The sequence below is a fragment of the Pongo abelii genome, chromosome 22 (assembly GCF_028885655.2).
Source record: "Pongo abelii isolate AG06213 chromosome 22, NHGRI_mPonAbe1-v2.0_pri, whole genome shotgun sequence".
NCBI classification, from domain to species: domain Eukaryota; kingdom Metazoa; phylum Chordata; class Mammalia; order Primates; family Hominidae; genus Pongo; species Pongo abelii.
Window position 1 is genome coordinate 41,983,263 of NC_072007.2, and position 25,751 is coordinate 42,009,013.

The window sequence follows — 25,751 nt, forward strand, 5'->3', positions numbered from 1 at the left end:
AGGGGAAAACCAAATTTAACAAATCTCACAACAGTAAATCTACAGCCATCAGGTGCTTCCGTGAGACTTAACCACATACTTCTCCCAAAGGGTTAAATCCAACCAAAACATAAGGAGAGTCCATAGAGGGTTATAAAGATAAAATCCTGACATTAAGAAACATATCTAGCATCTTAAATTATTGTTTTTGTTTGGTTTAACCATAGCATACACTTACCTGGGACTTCCAAAAGATATTGTAAAGTAGGTTTCAGAGATCCCAACATTATGAAACTCATATGAATCACATTTCCATTCTTTCAATTTATGTCAATATTCCAAATATGGAGCCCTAGGGTATGAACCTTTACTAGACCACTAGCTAAGAGGCTAGCCTAAAATACGAGTGTTTTCTCAGAGTAAACAGCCCCACCTAGCAGTGTATCCTAAAAATTCAGACAATTTTCACATCTTTTCAAAACTATAGACATCAGTAACAATTTTAGAAAAGGCATGGAATGCCAAATATAATCAATAAAAAACCAGATAACTACTTAAGCAGAAAATAATATAATTTTTCCATAAGATACAGAAAATAGAGAAAACACTAAGATATTAACACAGGAATTCATTTTAATAAAAGGATTCTCTAAATATGGTTGCAATTCTTCATTGTATTACTTCATTTACCAATGTAATAAAAAAATTATCTTTGAGAATAAAATGCTCACTAACTGAAAGGCAATTAGAAAAGAAATAGGCCAGGCGCAGTGGCTCATGCCTGTAATCCCAGCACTTTGGGAGGCCTAAGTGGGCAGATCACCTGAGGTCAGGAGTTCGAGACCAGCCTGGCCAACATGGCGAAACTTCATCTCCACTATAAATACAAAATGGTGGCGGGCACCTGTAGTCCCAGCTACCTGGGAGGCTGAGGCAGGAGAATCGCTTGAACCCAGGAGGTGGACAGAGGTTGCAGTAAGCTAAGATCACGCCACTGCACTCCAGGCCGGGCGACAGAGCGAGACTCTTTGTCTTTAAAAAAAAAAAAAAAAAGAAAAGAAAAAGAAAAAGAAATAATAAATCCTTAAAATTATACAAACCAGTAAGAAACAATTTAACATATTTCAACCTAAACACAAATTCTAAAAATATCAACACTGCATGATTTATAAATATGTAGCATACATTTATAAAAGGTATATTCTATGTTATAAAATCTATTAAGACAGTTGCTTATTATTGTTCTATTTTCTACACCTTAACACAGTGAAAGGGGATGCAAAAACAAAAACAAAAACCCATAGGTCTTAATGAACACGCCCACACACATTTAATTCTTGGGTTGTCTCCACAACTCTTATCCTGAAGAGACTAGAAACCCTCCCTTCCTTGTTCTCAACCTCCTGAGTCAAGACCACTTCTTGATGTGATTCATGCCAAACACTTAAGACACTACTATATTTTATAATAAAGTAGAAGCAATAAGGGGCCTTTCCATGTAGAAAGTCAAGAGGGTCAGGATGGCCAGGAGGCCAAGAAAGGGAATCTAAATGTATATCCAAGGTAGTCTGGAACTTTCATGCAGGTACAAGAAACTTATGTCAAAGTAGCCACAAGATTATTTCATAGGAGATGAACAAATGTGACTCCCTGTTTACTGCTAAAAATCAAAGCTTTGTGTGAAATCTCTAATTTATGCAGAAGCTAGGTAAAAAAGCCTTCACCTGTCTGTTCTTTTCCTGATTCCTTCTCTTCTCCTCATTTCCTGAAATGTAGAGACTGAGGCCCACTGGGCACTGGTATCCCCATCACTGGGGGGTGGGGGGCGTCTATTTGACGGTTGATTTTGCTGAACCAGGTACTTCCTTTCCCATTTTCTAATGATTTTGTAACATACAAACTGAGTCTTTTCCTTTCCCTTCTCCTTTCCCTGGAAAAATACAACGAATAAATAAAGACTTATTGGTACTGAAACTGTCAAAAAAAGAAAGAAAGAAATGAGCAACAGTAAGAACTACTTCTCTGGTCATTGAAAGCTTAGAGTAAATTTTAAGGAAACCTAAGCCAGAGCTAATATTCATTTAATGCCCCCCAAAAAGCACTTCTTTATCATTTCAGCAGTAAGCAACTCACTAAATTAACAGTCAAATGAATACACAAGACAGACTAGTGTAGCTTCTAAGGAAACACTCCATAGTCTCTATTCAAATTATCATAATGTATTTAAAAAATTAAAAGTAAAGACTATACCACATAACAGTATAACCATCATTCAGGCAAAAGACCAGCAAGAGAACAGTCAGGTACCATAATCTGAGACAACTGCAGAGTATTATTACATTCCATAAAAATATTATTTGGGAAGAGAAGAGGTAACCAACATTTGAGTGCTTACCAGGCAGCAATGAGTTTAAGTGATATGTTGTATTTTTTACTTAATCATGTTAACTAAGGCAGATCTGTTACACCTGTTTTGAGATAATACTAAAAAAAAAAAAAAAGGGTCATATCTGTTTTAGATGATGCCTAGGCCATGATCTGAACTAATATTTGTTGATTCTAAAGTTCTCACTCCCTAACAACATACCCATACCTGATACAATGTTGCATACAGACTAAATTTGTGCAGAGACCATTAACTGTGAAACAAGGAATATAGGGGGAAAAAAAATTTCCAGGAAGGCATCTGTGCCTGCCTGTATATTGTTCGGATTCAGGGATAACAATGAAACATATTGAATTTAATTTGGGATGCCTACTAAATATCTAGGCAGAGAAAGAAGTATGGATCTTGAATGTATAAGAGATCCAGGCTAGAAACGGAAAGGTTATAGAACTATGAGGATGGATTAGAAGGAGCCTGGAGTAAGAAGAGCACCAAGAACACATACACCAGGCTGGTGCGGTGGCTCACACCTGTAATCCCAGCACTGTGGGAGGCCAAGGCAGGCGGATCACCTTAGGTCAGGAGTTCGAGACCAGCCTGGCTAACATGGTGAAACCCTGTCTCTACTAAAAATACAAAAATTAACTGGGTGTGGTGGCACATGCCTGTAGTCCCAGCTACTTGGGAGGCTGAGGCATGAGAATCTCTTGAACTCAGGAGGCGAAGGTTGCAGTGAGCCGAGATGGTGCCACTGCACTCCAGCCTGGGATACAGAGCAAGACTCCGTCTCCAAAAACAAAAACACAAAACAAACAAAAAAAACCACGAAACAGAAGAACAACATATATACCAAAAATTTCAATGTAGCAGAGAAAAAACCTGCAAAAAAGAGCACCATGACAAAGTAGAATCCCAGAAATTAGAGACATCTGGCATAGCCAAATGCTACAAGAGGTGAATCAGGATGCAAAACAAATCTTGTTTATTTAGTTTGGCAATTAGGTGAATGCAAGTGACATCAGTTTTTGAAAGTGATTCCAAATTCCAACTGGTTAAGGAACGAGTGGCAGGCAAGGAAGCAGAAATGCATTTTTGGCTCATTTTTCATTAATTCAGCAAATATCTGAGAGCTTAATAAGTGGCCAGCTGAGTGTTTTCGTATATAAAAAGGAGACAGGACGTTTCAAAGCTTTCTTATAAATGACCACCCTTACTTATATCTTATTTGTTAGCATTATAAAATTTCCATCACATTTCTTTCTTTCTTTTTTTAAACTCCTGAGTTCAAGTGATCCTCCCATCTCAGCCTCCCCAGCAGCTGGAACTATAGGCATGTGCCACCCCACCAGAGAAGTTTCTTTTCAGATGACTTTTATTCTCCTTTACCAACATTTTTCTTAAAATTTCAAGCTGTGCATTTGCATTTGATAAAATTTACGAAGAAAAACACTACAGGGAAATACAGATTTTTCAAAATTGGAGGTTTGCAAAATCACCTTTTAACACTCAATGAATGCTGTTAATATTTTATTGACTTATTTAATGCACAAATTCACCAAACGGTCTCCACCTTTCGCAAGACAAAAAAGTTCCCTGATATCTACAGCAATGCCTTCACTGAACAGATAAAGAAATCCAGAAATTATGCTGATGTACTCTGACATAGAGGATATAAATTGATATACTTTCCTGGTAAGCATGTACATTGACACTGTGCATTTGGACAGAAATAGTAACAACCTTTATGGTGAGGCAGATGTTATCATTCCATTTTACAGATGATAGCACTGAGGCTCAACAATCTGCTCAGTTATAAAGTTAATTAAGTGGTAAAATTCAATCTGTAATCAACCATTTCCCAAAACTCTAATTCTTTTAACTAGTACCTAACAATAACAAAATTATTTCAAATGTATTAGCCCAGAAGAATAGTGTACAGATAGTAAAGATAAAAAGGACTGTACAGCTATGTTAAGTGGGGAAAAATTGCAATGTGGACCCAAACTAGAAAGTAATATATTATATATAATTGTTATGAGGAGTTGAACCCAAGAATTTTTTAAAGAAAAAAATTAAGTGGCACAGAGGTATAAAGTGATGTGCTTACCCAAGCAACAAGTTAGAAGCGATATAAATTACTAAAATAGGGTCAATTTTTTGATGCTTTAAATGACCCTACAACACTGAATGTGGCGACTTAGGAAGAAAGTGTCAGCATAATTCATTTAGATGATCAAAATACTGATCAAATTTCAATTTCTCAAGACTAAAGATCAATACACTGTTTTTATGTTTTAGAACTCAATTTTATCTTAGGGCATGAGGGAAAGCTTTAAATAGCCAGCATGTTATACATTCAGAAATTCTTATTTCTGAATACTGACTCATCCAAATATTTCCAGGTAAGACATGGGCCCTCTACTGTTGCCAGTTCTGCTGAGTTTGATTCTCCCATTTATTTGTTCCTTTTTTTTTTTTTTTTTTGAGACAGTCTCACTCTGTCTCCCATGCTGGAGTGCAGTGGCGGGATCTTGGCTCACTGCAACCTTTGCCTCCCAGGTTCAAGCGATTCTCATGCCTCAGCCTCCTGAGTAGCTGGGATTACAGACGTGCACCACCACACCCAGCAAATTTTTGCATTTTTAGTAGAGATGGGGTTTCGCCATGTTGCCCAGGATGGTCTTTAACTCCTGGCCTTTTGTGATCTGCCCACCTCAGCCTCCCAAAGCGCTGGCATTACAGGCGAGAGCCACCATGTCTGGCCTGATTCTCCTTTCTTTTTTTTTTTTTTTTTTTTTTTTGAGACGAAGCCTTGCTATTGTCCCCCAGGCTGTGCAATGGCGCGATCTCGGCTCACTGCAACCTCCGCCTCCCGCGTTTAAGTGACTCTCCTGCCTCAACCTCCCCACTAGCTGGGATTACAGGCGCCTGCCACCATGCCTGGCTAATTTTTATATTTTTAGTAGAGACGGGGGTTTCACCATGTTGGCCAGGCTGGTCTCAAACTCCTGACCTCAGGTGATCCACCCACCTCGGCCTCCCAAAGTGCTAGGATTACAGGTGTGAGCCACTGTGCCTGGCCTGATTCTCCCATTTTTAAAATAAACACTGATGGCCTTCTTTACAAAACCGTTAATAGCATGAAATGAAAGCATCTAAAATAATCAGTGCTTAATAAATGTCTTGGTCTCTAACTCCTACCCCCTCTCACATATACCAATCCCCGACTTTTGTTTCTCTTAATTAAAAATCAATTATACTGCTCATTGCTATATCTGTTTTATTTTCCCTTTATGCATGGTATATTTTTCTCATTCTAAAACAAAATGAACTCATTAGTTGTAAGTGATTTATTACTGAGTTCTTACTTGTGTCTAAAGCAAAGTTGCAATTTATTAATCTTAAATAAAGAGTTAATTGTCATGGTCACCAATATTGTTTGAGGAATCTCTCAAGAGAAGTATATAATGTTGTGGTGATCTAAGATTCTGATTGATTTTCCACAATAATTTGTTAGAATAACGGTAGGGGCATGGGCTCAATAATAACTGCCCAAGAAACCTTGGCTCTACCACTTGCTACCTATGAGAATTCCTCCATCTGTAAAATGGGGATAATAGTAGTCCCTACTTATTTAGTTAAGTCTAAGAATTAAATACAAACAATACATACAAAAGCACTTAGAGCAACACCTAGCACAGAGTAAATACACAATAGATATTAAGGAGTACTACACGTAATTTTTTTGAGAAAAAGAGAGAATCCTGGAGTTAATCCAGAGCAGTGTTTTTCAAACTGTGGGTTGAGATCCATGAATGAATTACATAATTCCTACTGTGTGTATTGTGTTCAAAAATACGAAGGACAACAGCCCAGGGAAAAATTATTTTGTTTTTAGAAGTGAGGAAAATAAGGCCCAAAATAACTGCTAGTCACCTTTCGATAATGTGTAGGTTCCTTCAAACCATTAATACATTTCTCATGGGCAAACCGGAGCAGGGGTGGGGTGAGGAGGAGCAGGGAAGCAGCACTGCCATGTCAGAAAAAAACTTCATGTTTTTCAATCAAGTTTAGATACACATAAGTATTATACACAGAGTAGACAACAGATTTAAAGATAATTCAGTTACTTATGACCAACATCCAACTTCAGTCAACAAACCTCAGGAAAAAAAGCTATTAGCTTTATATATCAAGTCTGAAAGCCACGAAATTTAATATAATTCCAACAAAATCTACTAGTGAGAAAAACCAGAAATTGTGGTATTCTATAGAGAGTGAGAAAGATTTGGTTTTGAATCTGGGTCTGGCCATGCAGATGACTCTGGGTAAATTAATTTCTCTAAGCCATAATGTCCTCATTTGTAAAAAGGATATACTGATATCTGCTTGACAGGTATCAGTTTCAGTTAGAACTAAATGAGTTTTTGTATATGGAATGACTCGTACTATGTCACCCGGCAGAGGACAAGTATTCAATAAACACCGTTAGGTGCAGAGCTCCCCCAACATTATAGCCTGTATTCACAATTAATGTTATCTGTGAATGAATAAAAAGTGTCAAAGCAGCCAGAGAAAACCATGAAATCCTCCTGCATAAAAATAACAACAGCCCCTCCAAATACAAGACTTCTTTAGAAGGGATAAGCATAGTGGAAAAGAATGCTACTTGTCAGCAGTAGATACGAGTTTGGCTCTTTGCTTTGTCACTAGCAGAATGACTACGAAAACGTCTAAATATGACCACTGCCCTGCTGCATGACATATAGAAGCCTGAGACACAAAATCCTCTAAAAATTAAGAACGATTCATCCTGATCCCTCATACCAGTAAAGAGTTTCAAGTGAAGATAAAGAAGAACGAGGGTATCTGGCCTGTGATACCTGCAGAATTCACAATGTTTAGGGATTAGTCAAAGAAACATGGGTACTCTGCTATTTACCAATGGCATAAACCTTAACAAGTTTAGTCAACCTTTCTAAACTTCAAGGATTTTTAAAATCTGAAAAACAGGGATTAAGGCTCACTTCACCACATTGTTAGGATTAAATAGGATAATGTATGTAAATCTCTTAGCCCAGTACCTAACACATAAGTGCTCAGTAAATGGAGCAAAACAATGTGAACATAACTAGTATTTCCTCTCTGTTCTTTAACTATTAGCCAAATGATAAGGTTTCTAGATGATCCTGGTTAATTCCCTTTAAGTATGGTATCCTCAAATGGACAGGGTCCGGATGTAGTCCTGCACTGTGAATTGGCTTTTGTATTAGTTTCCTATTTCTGTAGTAAGAAATTACCACAAATTCACTGGCGTAAAGCAACACAAATTACACTTTTGAGGTCAGAATCTCACTAGCATCAGCAAGGCGATGTTCCTTGTAAAGGCTCTAGGGAAGAATCTATTTCTTGCCTAAACTAGTTTCTACAGAGTGCCTACATTCTTTTGGCTCACGGCCTCTTCTTCCATCTTCAAAGCCAGTGGTACAGCATCTTCTCCTTCTCTCTCTTCTGTTGTTTTATTTCCTTCTTTGACTCCTACCTCTCTAGGACCCTTATGATTACATCGGGCCCACCCAGATAATCCAGGATAATTAACCCGTCTCAACATCCTTAACCTTATTCACATCTCCAGTCTCTTTTGCCTTGCAAGGTAATATATTTACAGGTTTTAGGAATTAGATTATGAACATCTTTGGAGAAGGGGGCATTATTTATTACCTTAAAAAAATAGGGCTTAATTCATTACCTCCAATTTGTAATCATCTGAAATCTTCAGGCTGCTTTCACCAGCATTCTCATCAAAACTAGATCTTCACATTGACTTTGTGTTGGTTTCTAACAGACCTTTCAACCTATTTAGCAAGTCTAGAAGTGATTTTCTGCTATTTGATGTAGCTCCAGCTATTCCAATCAGCTTGTAAATTTCATTAACTCGTTTGGTATGCTTTCCTCCAAGTCAATGTTTTCTAAAAATTAAAATAGGACCTATTTGAAAGATGACCTTAACTGATATTCCTTGGGTATTTATAACCAGTCAGCTAAAATCCACTTAGCAATACTGTCATCCTGCCCATATTTTTCTAATTCATTCATAATGCAATCATATCCAATACCTTTCTGAAATATTTGGTATATAGTTTTCACTAGACATAACATACTTTACAAATGAAAAATGTTTAGTTTAGTCTGTTATAAATTGTTAGTGAAGTTGTTCTGGCTCTTAGTGACTAGCAATTTCTAAAATTAATAAAAACTGGCAGACAAAAGTAAACTGGCCCAGAGTCTACAATTTCTAAAGTATGTTTTTTCCTACTTTTTGAAATAAAGTTGCCAAGGCAATAAGAATTAGAAGACTATATACTAACCTAAGTCAACTTTTTAAAACTTAAATCTCTCAAGCAATATTTCTTTCTGAATCTTTCTCAATGGGATATTTATCCCTTTCTTTTCGAAATCTAAACTTTAAAAAATGTATTTTCCTAAATTTACTTTGTAACGGATTACACTGATTATTTCCAGTATTCCTTCCTTTGGTAGTATGACCTCCAAGATGACAAAGCAACTTTCCCTTAAGCTCCTATTACTATGTAAAGTTGAATTTAAAGAAAAAATAGAAATGTTTCCTAAAAGAAATACATATATACTCACAATGACAGGCTAGTATTCAAATCTCCTTCCTGTTAGATAAGAATATCAAAGCATTTAGTTCTACAGTCTTTCCTCTTCTTTCATTCTCAACTTAATATATCAAAGACACTGTCTTAAACCAAATAGTTAAATCCAACACAACTTTTATGTTTATTAGCAACATATAAACACTGTATAACAAAGCACATGCTAAATTTCTTAACAAAAGATGATTTTTAAAAAGTTTTAAAATCATCTTTCCTGTAAAGATGCTTTATCCATCTAATTTAAATCTGAAGACAACTCCATAAAACACTACTGCTAGAACAACTAGGTAAGGGATCATGTACAGTCCTTTTCTTACCTGGTATTTCATCTTATGCTTTTAATACATAATTTACTAAATGTGTGTCTAGGTTAATACTTTTTTAATATCAGGTAATATAATGGGGCGAGGAAAGAAAGCCAATCACATGTTAAACAAGTACCACTATGTCACTCTACCTGAAAACAGAATACTGTGTATGAGTTAATCAACGGTACACACACACAGTAAGAGATACAATGAAACTGAAAAATGTACAGAAGCAACTCATTTAACAAAGAAAATCCCAATATTTAATTAACAAACACTGGAAAAAGTGTTCAACCATACCAATCAATAATCAAAGTACAAATTAATACAAGGAGATAAAATTCTTACATTATCTAACGGACATGCATGTGGACTAGCATAAAGCAAAAGGAGTACTGGGCTGGTGAGATCTAATGGACGAGTTTTAATTCCGAAGAGAAATTTAAAACTATAAGAACTAAAAAATGTCCATACCTTTTAAACCAGTAATTCTACTTCTAGAAATTTATCTAAGGCAATTACTAGATATTCTCAAATTTTCCACAATGACTATTGAGAAAACGACAGAGAATTTCATGCTATTAAAAAGATCTGGTAACTACATAAAAATTTCCAAACACAAGTGGAGGAGAAAAAAAGACAAAGGAAATACTCTAAAATGCTAATGGTGTTTGATGGGATTGTTTTATTTTCTAATTCAAATTTATCTAACTTGCATTAATTTTTAAATGAAAAAAATTAAATTCATGGGTTTAAAAATGAACTTTAATTTGTATCTGTTTGAGATACATCTTTGTTCAACTTTTGATTATAAATATAACTAAGTGATAAAGAAATATGGTTATATAGAATCACCATTATCACATAACTTGTCCACAGAGTAAATCTTGTCTTTGAAGCTCAGTTACTATGTTTAAATCAGTAACTTGCAAATCTTTAATAAAGCCTTTCAAAATTAGTAAATTTTTAAATTAAAAAATTAAATTAAAAACACCCCTCCCTCCACAAATCCTTACAATAACTGAAGCCCTGTGGATAAAATGAACAACACACACTGTGCAAAAAAAAAAAATCTAGGAAATTGCTGCCACACACATATATATATATATATTTTTTTTTTTAGGTTTTTTTTTTTTTTTTTTTTTTTTTTTGAGACGGAGTCTCACTCTCGTTGCCCAGGCTGGAGTGCAATGGCGCGATCTCGGCTCACCACAACCTCCGCCTCCCAGGTTCAAGTGATTCTCCTGCCTCAGCCTCTTGAGTAGCTGGGATTACAGGCATGTGCCACCACGCCCGGCTAATTTTTTTGTATTTTTAGTAGAGATGGGGTTTCTCCATGTTAGTCAGGCTGGTCTCGAACTCCTGACCTCAGTTGCTCCGCCCACCTTGGCATCCCAAAGTGCTGGGATTACAGGCATGAGCCACTGCGCCAGGCCTATATTTTTTTCAACATCTCTTCATTAAAGGAAGTGTTCCTTTGATTATTGATATACAGCTTACTCCCATATATTCCATTTGCTTGTCACAGACTCAAACCTTTTGAAACCTAAACATTTAACCACTTTTCCACTTGCTTAGAGGAAGGTATGAAAACAAGATAAATCTGGCATTGTCAATATGAAATACTCCTAAGGTAGAGAAAATTTACAAAGCTTTTTCTTTTTGGTACAGATGGGATTTTGCCATGTTAGCCAGGATGGTTTCGAACTCCTGGCCTCAAGGGATTTGCCAGTCTCAGCCTCCTAAAGTACTGGGATTACAGGCGTGAGCCACCTCATCCCACCCCGAAAAGCTTTTAAAAACAAATAGGGGAAAGATGCTCTACCATTTTCCTGCTCCGACTGAGCAGAGTCTTGTTTGAATGTGAACATTACAGAACAGTTCCATCTACTTCTGTACAAAATTTACTCTTCAGATTTCAAGAGATTCCAAACCAGGTACTTTCATAAGCAACAAAACCGCACATAATATTCAAATTCAAAATTTTCATACTTACTTCTTCCTAAATTTCTTTACTATACCATATTCTCCCCCACAATCTTGTTGACTTTTCTTCTAGTTCCAGAATTTAAAGAAATGTTTTACCAAATAAACACATGGAACTGCTAAATTACATTTAATAATAAATATAACATCATTTTTAGGTTAACTACTTATATTTCTATGTGCAGTAAGAACATTAAGAAAACAGAATATAGGCTGGGCATGGCAGCTCACGCCCGTAATCCCAGCACTTTGGGAGGCTGAGGTAGGCAGATCACCTGAGGTCAGGAGTTTGAGACCAGCCTGATCAACCTGGAGAAACCCTGTCTCTACTAAACATACAAAATTAGCCGGGCGTGGTGGCACATGCCTGTAATCCCAGCTACTCAGGAGGCTGAGCCAGGAGAATCACTTGAACCCTAGAGGTGGAGATTGTGGTCAGCCAAGATTACGCCATCGCACTCCAGCCTGGGCAACAAGAACGAAACTCTGTCTCAAAAAAAAAAAAAAAAGAAAAAGAAAAAGAAAAGAAAACAGAATATAATAGACAATGGTTTAAACTTCATCTGCATTATTTTTCACTCTTTAATTGTATCATCGAGCCCTTATTCTATTATCATTTACTCCGGGCAGAACTAATTTTCTAAGTATTAATAGTTAATTTCTGAAAACTTACTCTATAAAGCATGTCCTAATGTATTCTTCTTTTTTTTTGAGATGGAGCTTCACGCTTGTTGCCCAGGCTGGAATGCAATGGCGTGATCTCAGCTCACCACAACCTCCGCCTCCTGGGTCTAAGTGAGTCTCCTGCCTCAGTCTCCCGAGTAGCTGGGATTACAGGCATGTGCCACCATGCCTGGCTAATTTTGTATTTTTAGTAGAGACAGGGTTTCTCCATGTTGGTCAGGCTGGTCTCGAACTCCTGACCTCAGGTGATCTGCCCGCCTTGGCCTCCCAAAGTGCTGGGATTACAGGCGTGAGCCACTGCGCCTGGCCACGTATTCTTCATTTTACACTACCTCTCCTACAATTTCCAAGGGTCTACCCTTCACTCAAACTTTCCACTTTTTGAATCAAGGCTGTATACCTCACCAGGGTTTTTAACCCTATTGGTTCCAGCTTATCACATTAGGTCATTTTCCAAATGTACTTCCCAAATCAATCCACAACTTCTTCCTTTTCACTTGCTTGAAAGACAGGCCCAGGAGGTGATTTTAGGAAATGCCAAATGTTTTATCAATGCCGGTGCTCTCCTTTAGCAGTACAGGTGCCATATCTCAACATCACATTTACTGTGCCTCACTAATGAACTTCTGGTCTCCCTCCCCTCACAGTTGGCTATTAAACATTTTTGTGAATTAAACACTTCTTCCTAGACATCAATACAAGAAATAAAAATTGATTCCAGGATATAAAATCATTTAATTAGAAAACAATTTTAATGTTAGCATTTATAAAATCCTTAATGAGTTAAAATTTTTAATTGAGTATAAACTGGTAAAAAGAATAGACATCTTCAGTTTTAAACGCTGATTACATTTACTGCATTACTGTGGATGGCTCAAAAACTTAACCAAACCTTGTTATTCTTAAACTGTGACAAGTCCTTCCAAAAGTATACATTATTTTGATAGTTATCACTTGCTACCATGCTTCAGATGTATAAAGGCTGTTCACTGAGTCTTCTCCCCACATAAATGGTCCATTAGATAAGGATTCACTGCTCAAAAACTTCACAGCGGCCATGTGGGGCTGTGGACTAGACTCAGATGGGCTCTTAAAAGGACTGTGTCAAAGCTCAGAACTGTTACTTTTACACTGTGTGACCTCAGACCATTCACCAAACTTCTCCAGTTTCCTTACCTTTAAAATGGAAAGACTGCAAAGACATGCACACAACACCTAACTCATTAGCCAGCACCTGGTTATTTAATGGGCAAATGCAGGATTCTTTTCTTGTCCTTCCCTTAAACTGTTCCCACTGGATTACTCCTTAAAATAGTATGTCAAAACTAAACCTATGCTTTGAACAAACTTAGGATTCGGGATCAACAAAATAATTTACAGAGCCATGTAGAGGCTACTAGATATTGTTTTCATCTTGATAGAAAATCAGATAAGGCAAGTAAACAACAAAATGGTTATGATATAACCTGACATTTCTGTGTATTTTACAACAGCTTTGTGATATAAATCACATACCATAAAAATCCATCCATTTAAAATGGACAATTCAGTGGTTTTTGATATATTCAAGAGTTGTGCACCCATCAACACTTTTATAGAGTATTTTCATCACCCCCAAAACAAATCCCATCCCCATTACCAGTCACTCTCCATTCCTCCTTTTGCTCTCTGCCAGCCAATAATCTACTTTCTGTCTCTACGGGTTTGCTTTATAAAATATATCCCTATATTTGTTAAAATAGATAGTGGTAAAAGACCTTCATAAAGATTTGGACTTATTTCAACTGATCCCCAAACTTGGCTGCCCTATCTAAAGTGATTTAACATTCAGCATCTTTTAATTAAGGTAAACTAAGTCACGTATGGCCATTGAAGTTTAAAGACTATTATATATTTCTTAAAGGTTTTAAAACAGATATCACAGTAATTTTCGGTATTACAGGTTTCCTTTAAGCAGGGTATTATAATTCTACTTTAACTGAAAGTCAAAAGGAGGAAATATAGAGGAACACTCATGATAGAATGCATTAAGATATACTGGGCATATTGCAGAGGGAGACTTTACAGACTAGCGGATTGGTCAACTATTGCTCTTTAATGCAACTGCATACCTAGAGTGAGGCAAGGGGAGCAGTCCACCCAGGTGCAGGCAGTAAGTGGGTGAACTACCAAGACTAAATAAAACAGCAAGACTTTGATTTTGTTCTTTTATTACCATCAAGCACAAGCAATTCTTTTTTTTTTTTTTTTTCAGATGGAATCTCGCTCTGTTGCCCAGGCTGGAGTGCAATGGCACGATCTCGGCTCCCTGCAACCTCCACTTCCCAGGTTCAAGTGATTCTCCTGCCTCCTGAGTAGCTGGGATTACAGGCATGAGCCACCACACCCAGCTAATTTTGTCTTTTTAGTACAGACAGGGTTTCTCAATGTTGGCCAGGCTGGTCTCAAACTCCTGACCTCAGGTGATCCACCCACTTTGACCTCCCAAAGTGCTGGGATTACAGGCATAAGCCACCACGCCTGGCCTGAGCACAGGCAATTCTAAATAACACCAGGGATAAAATATATCGCCCCCAAAATATTTTGGCAATACTCTAAGTTTTAAGGGGTTGCTGTGGTTACTGCTGAGTTTTAACAACACACAAATGTCAAATCTGCACATTTTTATTACATACCCTTTAATAAACAATCCATCTTAATTGGAAGTTTATTAGGAAATCCCCCAGTTACATAGTCAGTTCCCAACACATGCAGATTTGATATACCTGTTCATTGGGAGAGTAAGTACAAAAAGGTTTAGGATAGCTTCGGCTCTCCTCAGGCTTAGCATGACTCCAATCCTATTGTACCTATATACATTCCTGTGTTTAAATAGTATATTCAAAACTATAGCTGTGTCAATTTTTCTCTGAGATAAATTTTTTCTGGCATAAATATTTATAAACAACCAGAATCAGCCTCAAACAAATATAGAGATAAATATAATAAAACTTTAAAAGTGAAGACCCGTGAACAAAAATTAGAGATGCCATCACTAAGCAACAAAGTACAAGGAAGCTGTACTTCCTTGTACGTGAATATCAAAAGTGGTTATCAAATATAATAGACATTTACATTGAATTTTTAGGTGATAACCATTTCAGTAAAATTTTGACTGAGGCATCTCAAAGTCATTACACTCAAGGTCGGGTGTGGTGGCTCACGCCTGTAATCCCAGCACTTTGGGAGGCTGAGGCAGGTGGATCACGAGGTCCGAGTTCAAGACCAGCCTGGCCAACATTGAGAAACCCCGTCTCTACTAAAAATACAAAAATTAGCCAAGTGTGGTGGCACGTGCTTGTAATCCCAGCTAGTCAGGAGGCTGAGGCAAGGAAACCGCTTGAACCCAGGAGGCGGAGGTTGCAGTGAGCTGCGATTGCGCCACTGTACGCCAGCCTGGGTGACAGAGCAAGACTCCATCTAAAAAAAAGTCATTACACTCAATGCTGAAAAAAATACATGGATAGTATTGTGATTTCTAGAATTTACTGTGAAGTGTGCTTATAAATCGCTGCCACAGTATTATGTTTAAAACTTCCTATTTGTGTATGTGTTGCTGTATGTACAACATTTTGTAATTAAAATTAATTAAAAGTGCTCTTAACTGTGGGTGAAAACAGATGAATAAATGTGGTTGTAACTGTCTACTGAACACAAATATGTGAAGATCAATTTTAATAGTCATTGACAAACCTGCCTAAGACTTTTAAAGAAAGTAGCCAGCCTGGCCAACATGGTGAAACGCCGTCCCTACTAAAAATACAAAAACTGGCCGGGCCCGGTGGCTTGCGCCTGTAATCTCAACTACTAGGCAGGGCTGAGGCAGGAGAATTGCTTGAACCCAGGAAACGGAGGTCGCTATGTGCTGAGATCACGCCACTGCACTCCAGCCTGGGTGACAGAGCAACACTCCGTCTCAAAAACAAAACAAAACAAAACAAAACCAAAAAAACCAACAAAAAAAACAAAAAACCCGTAACATTCGTATTCATTGTGACATATCAGTATGCAGATAAGTTTTTCCACTATTTCAAAAAACATATATTAATGCAATTTAAAAGTCTGGTATGATTTATATGTAGTGTGTGTGTGTGGTGGGGGTGTGTGTGTGTGTGTGCACGCACATACAGTTCAAGTTTCCTTTCTGGCCATTTCCATTATTCATTTCATGATTATTTCTGAAAATAATTTTGCTATACAAAAAGGGTGTTTTAAAAAAAATCTGCTCTGGATGTCAAATATGCTAGCTATACCACTGCTCTCTGGTCTCTTCCAACTGGAATTACTGACCCACATGGATTTATACCAAGAATCATCAATTACCCAAACATAAATTATAACTTTCAAGAGGTATTTGGATGGCCATCCACCTTTCACTGAGCCCTGCTGTTCTCCTCTACCCCCTAGTAAAAACCCGGGCTTCTAATTCTTAACTGCACTGCTGAGTGACACTGGTTTTCTTCCTGAATTTACTACTAATCTGGTGCAGTGCACTTGACTGGAATAGCAGGTTTCTGTGTGCTTACTTATCCATGACTTAAAAAGCACCAATCAAAAGCTCAAACTACTCAGCAATGAAAGTAATCAATAAACCATGCAAACACTCAACAGAATGAAGGTGATCAGGGTATAATAAATTATAATATTGTTTGTAAAATCTCTTGTCGTTTTCAAAATCACAGCAGCACAGTATTAATTACACTTAATACTACCACAGAAATGTAGACATGTCTCTCCTACTCTAAGCTCTCAACAGATCCTGGTAAGGCCTATTCTAACGCAAATTTAACTACTACCTACCTCTATATTTTCTGTGGTTTGACAGAAACATAATACTAATTAATATACCAATGTTACCAAAATTTTGAACTGTTAATAGGTAAGCTGCTTATTCTGCTATATACCTGACAACACAGTGTAGTTTTCAGCTTATCATGAAAGTTGTATGCTGTTGCTCTAAAGTGTGCTAAAAAAGAATTTGGCATATTGTCTCAACAAATATTACGAATAACACTAAAGGTTCATTACTTACGTAATTTTTTTCCCTACTATGTTATCAAGGTGTATTTCAAATGAGATTTGAATGTGCACAGATATGTACAAAAAAGTTACTTCGAATTCTGAAGTAAATTATATTTGTTCGTGCCCCATGACACAGAACAACCTACAATTTTTATAGTGGCTTCGTATGTGGTAAAGAAAACAAAACAAAACAAAAAAACACTACCGTGTCATCTCTCTAGTAGGTACAGTTTTAACCTGAATTCTGTTTCACAAGGTTTGGAAACCAACTTTTCCATTATTCTAATTGTTCTCTGAATCAATTCCTTACGTGTTCATGTAATTTTTTCTGAAACAAAATACTAGACAAAATGATAGACTAAGGAGGGAAATACTTACAACAAGAACATCAGTGATAAACCCTGCTACAGAAAGCTCTGAAGACTCACTTTATTGCAATCACTATAAAGCCAGACCAATACCCTTGTCAGAAACTAAGAATTCCCTGGGTCAAGAAAGTAGAGAAAGAAAACTATGTATAACCAACTTTCAACATTCAAAAACTCCTGGGATAACAGCACAACATGGTCAACTTTTGCAAGGGAAATCTCCAATTTCACTGCCAATAATCAACCTGGTCCTCTACATCTTTTCCATACAGTAAAGAACTTTGAACCCTCTGTCTATATGTCTTTAGATAAACGTCTCAGAAATGATCAAACCCCAAACATTAACACCACAGGTTAAAAAAATGCTTAATCAGGCATCCCCATCAGATGAACTAAATTCTAGAAGACAATCATCCCTAGTAATCAACAATAGTCATACAGAACAATTTACAGTGAGAAGAGGAAGGAGTAGCAAGCTCCCCACTAAGATGTAGAACTCAACTCTTTCTTCAGAATAACATGATTGACAGCCCAACTGGATAAGTGTACCAATGTCAAGTCGTACATTAAGTATTCATAAAGCTTAATTTATGTCCAATTTTAAAGATAACCATGAATATACAAGTACTCGCATTTTTTTTTCTGTACTGCAAAGTAGCATTATATGCATACCACCTCAACACTGCAGTTCTCAAAAAGTAATCCAAGGACCTTTGAGAGGTCTTTCAGTCCCTTTCAGTGGTTTGAAGTCAGAACTGTTTTCATATGAATACTAAGATATTTCTTGCCTTTTTGTTCGTTTTCTCAGAAGTATGTAGCAGTATATTCCAGAGGCTACCTGAAGTGTGTTATTGAAACAGACTGAATGAAAAAGTGGAATGAGGATCCAGGTTTTATTAAACCAAAGTTTAAATGAGATGTGCAAAAATGCAAAATGATGTCACTCTTACTAATTTTGTTTTAGAAACGTTACTTTTCATTAAAAATGTTATTTATATTACATATTGTAATAAGTTTATTATTTTTAGTAAATTAATAAACACTTGCATTTCTCAGTTTAAATTTCTAATATGGTAAATATCAATAAATATAATAACCAATAGATAGATACAACAGCTCTCTGTGGCTCTTAACTTTTTTTTTTTTTTTTGAGGCAGAGTCTCTCTGTCGCCCAGGCTGGAGTGCAGTGGCGCAATCTCGGCTCACTGCAAGCTCCGCCTCCTGGGTTCACGCCATTCTCCTGCCTCAGCCTCCCAAGTAGCTGGGATTACAGGCGCCCACTACCACGCCCAGCTAATTTTTTGTATTTTTAGTAGAGGCGGGGTTTCACCGTGTTAGCCAGAATGGTCTCGATCTCCTGACTTTGTCATCCACCCGCAAGTGCTGGGATTACAGGTGTGAGCCACCACGCCCGGCGGTGGCCCTTAACTTTTAAGAATTTAAAAGGATCTAGCCAGGCATGGTGGCTCACACCTGCAATCCCAGCACTTTCAGGGGGCTAAGGTGGGCTAATCACTTGAGCTCAGAGGCTTGAGACCAGCTTGGGCAACAGAGCCAAACCCCGTGTCTACAGAAAAAAACTGAAAAATTAGCCAGGCATCGTGGCAGAGGTTTGTAGCCCCAGCTACTTGGGTGGCTGAGACAGGAGGATGGCTTGAGCCCAGGAGGCGGAGGTTGCAATGGGTGGAGTTCGTGCCACTGCCCTTTAATCTGGGCCACAGAGCCAGACCCTGTCTCAAAAAACAAATAAATGGGTCTAAAACCAAAAAGTTTGAGAACAGCTGTCCTACAGAAATTCCTACACGTGTGCACCAGGAGACATGTTTGAAAAGTTCATTGCAGCCTGTCAGCAAAATATTAACTAAACTTAATAGACAGTATTAATATTTGAGCAAACAAAAAAAAAGCAGGTCAAAGCTGCAGTAAGCCGTGCTGGCGCCACTACACTCCAGTATCAGAGAATATTATATATTGTTTATGGACCACAAAGATTAATACTAAATTATTTGATTGTCTCTCCTGCAAGTGGGAGGAGGGTTGGGGTTGGAGTGAGGATGAAAGGAAGACTTTATATTTTATTTTTAAATTAAAAACACAAAATAGTAACAACTGTATATTCTTAACTGTTTTATTTTCTCTGCACTATTTTTGTATTTTTCTTTTTTTTTTTAAGATGGACTCTCGCACTGTTGCCCGAGCTGGAGTGCCGTGGCCCAATCTCGGTTCACTGCAACCTCTGCCTCCAGGGTTCAAACAATTCTCCTACTTCAGCCTCCCAAGTAGCTGGGATTACAGGTTACAGGCGCCTACCACCAGGCCCAGCTAATTTTTGTATTTTTAGTAGAGACAGGGTTTCACCATGTTAGCCAGGCTGGTCTGTAACTCCTGACCTCATGATTCACCCGCCTTGGCCTCCCAAAGTACTAGAATCACAGGCGTAAGCCACCGTGCCTGGACTATTTCTGTACTTTAAATGTCTTAAAACTGCAGATAATGCAAAAAAAGTGGGAGGGGCAAGATACAATTCTTCAGGATTTAGGCAAGATGGGTTAAAGACTAAAAATACAATCAATGGGTAAAAAAACACAATCTGGCTGGGCGCAGTGGCTCACGTGTGTAATCCCAGCACTTTGGGAGGCCAGGAGGGTGGACCACGAGGTCAAGAGATCAAGTCCATCCTGGCCAACATGGTGAAACCCCATCTCTACTAAAAATACAAAAATTAGCTGGGCGTGGTGGTGTGCTCCTGTAGTCCCAGCTACTCGGGAGGAGAGACAGGAGAATCGCTTGAACCCAGGAGGCAGAGGCTGCAGTGAGCTGAGACTGCACCACTGCACTCCAGCCTGGTGACAGAGTGAGTCTCCATCTTAAACAACAACAACAAAAAAAATCCATACTCTTTATTTTATTCCACAAACTTTAGCAAATTCTTCACATTCAGAAGTATATAAACTATACAACAGACACCATTAAGTATTAGCCATAATTGATAACTGATTCTTTTTTACTCCCCTTTTCATCTTTCACAACACTTAATACATGTCTTGCCATAAAAATTCTCCAAATATTCTGTTAAATGGGTATCTTTAATAACCTCATCTTTCTTATCTTCCTTTCCTTCTGTATCAGAGATGGACGTCTTTTACTTCTGCTTCTGATTTGTCCCATTTCTCTTATCCATAATTTTGCTTCAAGTTAGCCATCCCCTCTTGCTGGTAAACTATGCTATTCCACACCCCCTTCCTTGAGAATGCTAAAGCTTCTACTCCCATCTAAAAGACTAGGGATTCAACACTACTAACTAAAGCTAAAGCCATATATATATATATACACACACACACACACATAATACAAACAAACATACTGCCTATCACCAGTGCCTAGTACATTGTTAACTGCCCTTCCTTCCCTCATCCTTAAGCAACATTTCCCTCTAATCCCTCAAAACCAAACCTCTAAAGACTACTTTACAATAGCTACCTCTTATTTCCTTATCTCCCATCACCATTCAACCCTAAACTTCAAATCCTGTTATCCTCAAACATTTCAGTGGCCAAGTCCCTTCATACTATACAAAATATTATCTTCAGACAGCAATTAAATTGGAGAGATCTCAATTCAAATCCTAGTTTTGCCATTAACTAGCAATATGCCCTTGGGGGAGTTATTATTTATTACAATTTCTTGGAAAATCAGTTTCCTCACCTGTAATTGGACATCTATGCAGGGTTGTGGGAATACATATTAGATATGTGTACATATCTAATGCCTGACATGCCATTGGTCTTATATTAATTCCTTTTTCTCCCCCTTTCAATTTTCCCCCATCTTTCCCATCTGAACTCCTGGATGTCTCCCTTTATCTCTTAGTTGCTTCCAAGTTTAAGTCCTATAAGCCCAACTGCTTGCCAAAAATTTCCACATGATTGTTCCACAATTAACTCAACCTGTTCAAAAATCAAACACATTTTATTCTCTATTAAGTAGGCTTTTGATGACTTGTGTTAAGGGTAGCACCATTCTCTCAGCCCTTAGGATGTGGGGACAAAAGGTGCTTATAAACCTATCAGATGCCAAGGTCCATGGATTCCTTTGGCCCACATCCTTTCCCTATTCTCCATTCCCACTATACACTTGCCAAGTTCAGGTTTTACTTATCTTTCCTACCAAGTCTCTGCCTCCTACAACACATACCACTACGAACGAAACACTTTTGATTACATTATCCCACTGCTTAAAACCTTCAATGTTTACCCACAGCCTAAAACTGAAATTCAAACACATTAGGCAAACATGAAACTTGTCAGGCCCAAACTACTTTACCATCCTTACTTTCCAGTAGCCTTCAGAATCAAAATACTCACTTTTCAGCATTACTGCCCTTCGATCACTGCTTCCTACATCTTCTGAAATCCTAAAACTGATACCTGCTCCTCTTCCCAAGCCTTCACTTATCTCCAATGGCTATGCCACACTGCAATGGAAGGATCCCAAAGGAAGCTGTTCTACCTCCTATTAAAGTTATTTGTCTAAGTCTTATGTCCTCCATTGGATTAGACTTTTAGGTGACTGAAATCCTTGGTAGCCCTACAGTATTCAGGACATGGCTGTGCAGGTGAGCAGGCACTCAGAAGTTTAAGTGAAGATGAGATCTCAGAGATTCAAGATTATATGGGGAACGAATCAACAACATTTCATGAATGGGGAGAAATAGTTGAGAAGCACTACAAATCAAGTAGGCACAGTAAGATGAATTTTAAAGTCAGATTAATTTCTCTAGAAGAGTTTTAATTTAGCAGAAGAGAGCTGGCATTCTTTGCAGTTCATAAAGACTAGGAATAGAACCGAAATGAACTGGAAAATGAACAATGATAAGAAAATGCTCATTTTGCACATTTAAAAAGTCAAATATCACTTCCCTTTTTCAAGGAATCAATACCATTCCTAACTTTGGTTTTTCAAAGTAAAAATTACTGATTGTGCCTTTTCAGGATTAATAGAAAATACTTTGCTTAACAATGTGCTTGATGTCAACTTCCATAATGCCTGAATCAGAATACTTCTGATCTTAAGAATAAACTAAAAATCCTCTTCTTTCATCAAAAACATTCATTCTTCCGATTCTGAAATAAATTTTTAAAATACACGTCCACTGTTGGGAGAAAAATGTACTTGAAATATTTTAACTATTGTTGTGCCATTTGTTTAAATTCTCATTCAACAATTATTTGCAAGGCACCTGTTTTGATTAGTAGAGAAGGGGGGAAAAGAACTGAAACTTCCTGCCCTCATGGAGCCAGGAGCCAACATGCCAGTGACTTCTACCTTCAGAAAACAATCAACTTCCAACCCTGAAATATTTGGAGCATTATCACAAATTCTCTGGCGCTCAAAAACTAGGACGTATTATTTTTATTGTTTTGAAAATCATCGCTACTGAACTTTTACAAGACACTGTCCAATATCAGTTGCAACTTCTGCAGTTAGGGCATTTTATGTACCCATCAATTGAAGAAAATCATTTTTAGGATAATTTATATGGCAATAAATGGTCTCAACTGCAGTGTAATTGGAAAGCCCCATATATTACGGCACTGAAAATCTAAAGGAAAGTTATTGCACCATAATTGTTACAAGTAAACCTACAAAATCTGTGAGATGCAGCACGTTTTTAACGCCACATCCACACATCTCGAACTACTACATTTGATTTTTCAATGTTGCTTTATCTTTGGTATTTGGAAAGGGAAGACAATACAACTCAACCCATGACAATAGTTCCCATTCTGTAACTGCATTTTAAATCATCAATGGTCAAGTCTCCTCCTCCCAAACCGATTCTGACAAATAGGATGTATGGACTCTACACTCCAAAAGCAACACCTGGAATGATCAGAGAAACAACTAGAGAACTTTAAGGCCGCAGGCAGCTTTGTTCCCAGTTTGGAGAGGTTTTCACATGTAAATGTCCTCGTAGAAGGAGCCGAGGATTAACTACCTCGGGAGGGGGTGCGAGGGTAGGGAACTGGAGGACAACGCCAGCTTTCTAGCGGACTAAGGCGGAGCGAATACTCTTCTCTCCCATTCAACTTTTCAGGCGTCACGTTGGGGCCATACAGCCTATAAAAGAGTTATGTTCACGACTTTAAATTATAACGAGCCACCCCCTCTCCGTTTATTAGCCCTATTTCCCAAGTGCGTGAATCCCGGAGAAGGGGGATGAACACCCTCTGCAACTCCTCCCAAACCCGGGATCAGAGTCCAGCCGTCGACGCGCCGCGGCCTGAGCAACAGGAGAGCTGAAGCCACCTCTCCGCCAGCCCCACGACCGGCAGATGCTCCCGTTCCCCCGCCCCCAACCCCACACGCCCGCCCGCGCTTCTTTCTTAGCCCTTTGCGGGCTCCTGGCACTGCGAACCCGACAACGGGGCTCGCGGAGCAGAGAGCGAGGGCGCCCAGACCCGAAAAAGGGCCAAGTTAGAGGAACGGGCACAGACTTGGGCTGGGGGAGGCCGCAAGGGGACGAAGGGGGAAGCCCGAGGTCGCCGTCCGGGGGTGGGCAGTGGGGGGAGGGGTGCGGGGTCAGTTCCCGTGGTCGCCGCGACCTCTCCCGGGCCACAGGCACCGCTCCGCGCAGGCCCCGCCGCCCCGGAACCGGGGCAGGAAGCGTCCCCACCCGGACCAAAGCTTTAAACCTCCGGCGGCGGGAGAAACGAGCCCCGGCTCCCGCAGCAGGCCCGGCACCCCCCTGCCCCGAACACCCCTTACCTCCTGGTTGAAGGCGTTGACGGCGTCCATGTTCGCGCTGCGGCGGCGGCTGCTCCGGGCCCGCCGGTCACATAGACCTCGCGCCGCGGCGGAGCAGGGCCGGGAAACCAGCCGGGCCTGGTGGCCGGGGGGAGGCGACGAGCGGCGGAGCCCGAGGCCCGGGCAGGAAGAGGCTGCGGCCGAAACGGCGAGGCGGGCGGCCGAGGAAGAGGCGGAGAGGTGGCGGGCCCCTTCTCAGTCCCGTTCGCAGGATGAGGAAAAGGAGGCGGCGGCAGCGCTGGTCTTCAACATGTCCGTTTGGTGGTGGCGGCTGCGCTCTGCGTCTCGCTGACACGGCCCCCCGCGCCCTCACGCACTGGCTCACACTGGCCCGGCCGGCGAGCGGGCGGGCCTCTCTCTCCCTCTCTCCAGCGGGATGGCGGCAGCGGCCCGAGTCCACGCCGCGCGGGGCACCCTGGGATGGCTCAGGCCTCCCGGCGCTTCCTGTGCCCGGCGTTCGCCCCGCCCCGTCGCGCTGGCCCCGCCCCCTCCCCTCCTCGTCCCGCCCTGCGCCGCCCTGCACCGCCCCGCGTGCCGGGCTGCTGGCGCGTGACGCCGGGACGCTGGGCGCTTTCCCGCCGGCGGCGGCCGCGGGCCGGGGAGACGGCCTTGCAGAGCGCGGGATCCCAGGGCTGCGAGGGTGACCCAGAGCAAGCCCTGGCGCACGCGCGCTCTGCTCGACGCGGTGCTCCCGGGGTGCGTCTCTGCGAAACGCTCGGCCTTAACCGGCCCTGCACCCGGCGGGGGCGGCGGGCAGAGCCGCTGGCTCTCGGCTGCCGCGAACAAAGGGCGCAGGATTTAACCTCGGCTCTCTGGGCGTGCCTTTGCAGGCCCTCGTGCGCTCTGCTGGGGAAAAGAAAAAAATGCTACTGTCAATGCCAGTGCAGCTGTGTGTCTGCTGTAGTTGTGCAGGTTAATTCTGCGCGAGCTAAAACACCGAGAAAGACGTTCAGGCACTGGATATCCACGCAGGCCTTAAGGAACCCCTGTGCAGCCTTGTGCCACGAGAGGAGTGGATTCACTAACTTTCACGCTGATTCCTCAAACCAAGTTGTTTCATTTTTGGCCAAAACTCTTTATGCTGATCACTTTCCTTGAGTACCTACTGTCTGCCTGGTGTTGGGGACATGGAAATAAAAGATAATTGTTTTGGCTGAAAACACCACAGTTTAGTGAAGAGGACAGGCAACTGAGCAGATACTTATCAAAGCATGCTTAGTGTTAGGGCAGAGGCCCTGGGAAACAAGAAAGATGCGCCTCCGACAGGAAGTCCAGGAAAGCTTCCTAGAGGAAGTGGCACCTGAGCTACATCTGGAGGGAGGAGAGGCCTACAGAGCCTGATGAGGACTGCCACCATCACCTCCCCCGAAGGAGGACCAGCTGGAGCTTAGGAGCAAGGTGGACTGAGAGAGGAGAGTGAGACCATAAAGAGGCTTTGCTCTTCCAGAGTTTGGATTTTGCCCCCCTAAGGCAGAGGGGAGCCCTTGGAAGGGGA

General features: G+C 40.1%; 1 protein-coding gene across 6 annotated transcripts in view; it reads right to left on the reverse strand.

The window, feature by feature from the left end:
* SCAF4 (SR-related CTD associated factor 4) overlaps positions 1-24,697 on the reverse strand; it is a 61,986-nt gene extending 37,289 nt beyond the window's left edge. For 2 of the 6 annotated variants that reach the window (XM_063720871.1, XM_063720869.1), the window contains exon 1: positions 24,218-24,681. In XM_063720871.1, coding sequence (XP_063576941.1) covers positions 24,218-24,247 — 30 coding nt within the window. In that variant the 5' untranslated portion in view covers positions 24,248-24,681. Of the gene's footprint in view, positions 1-1,703; positions 1,910-8,114; positions 10,039-24,217 lie in introns of those variants that run through there. The other 4 variants (XM_063720870.1, XM_054542454.2, XM_002830628.6 and 1 more) reach the window with 4 other exon arrangements.
* Positions 24,698-25,751: the final 1,054 nt, after the last annotated feature.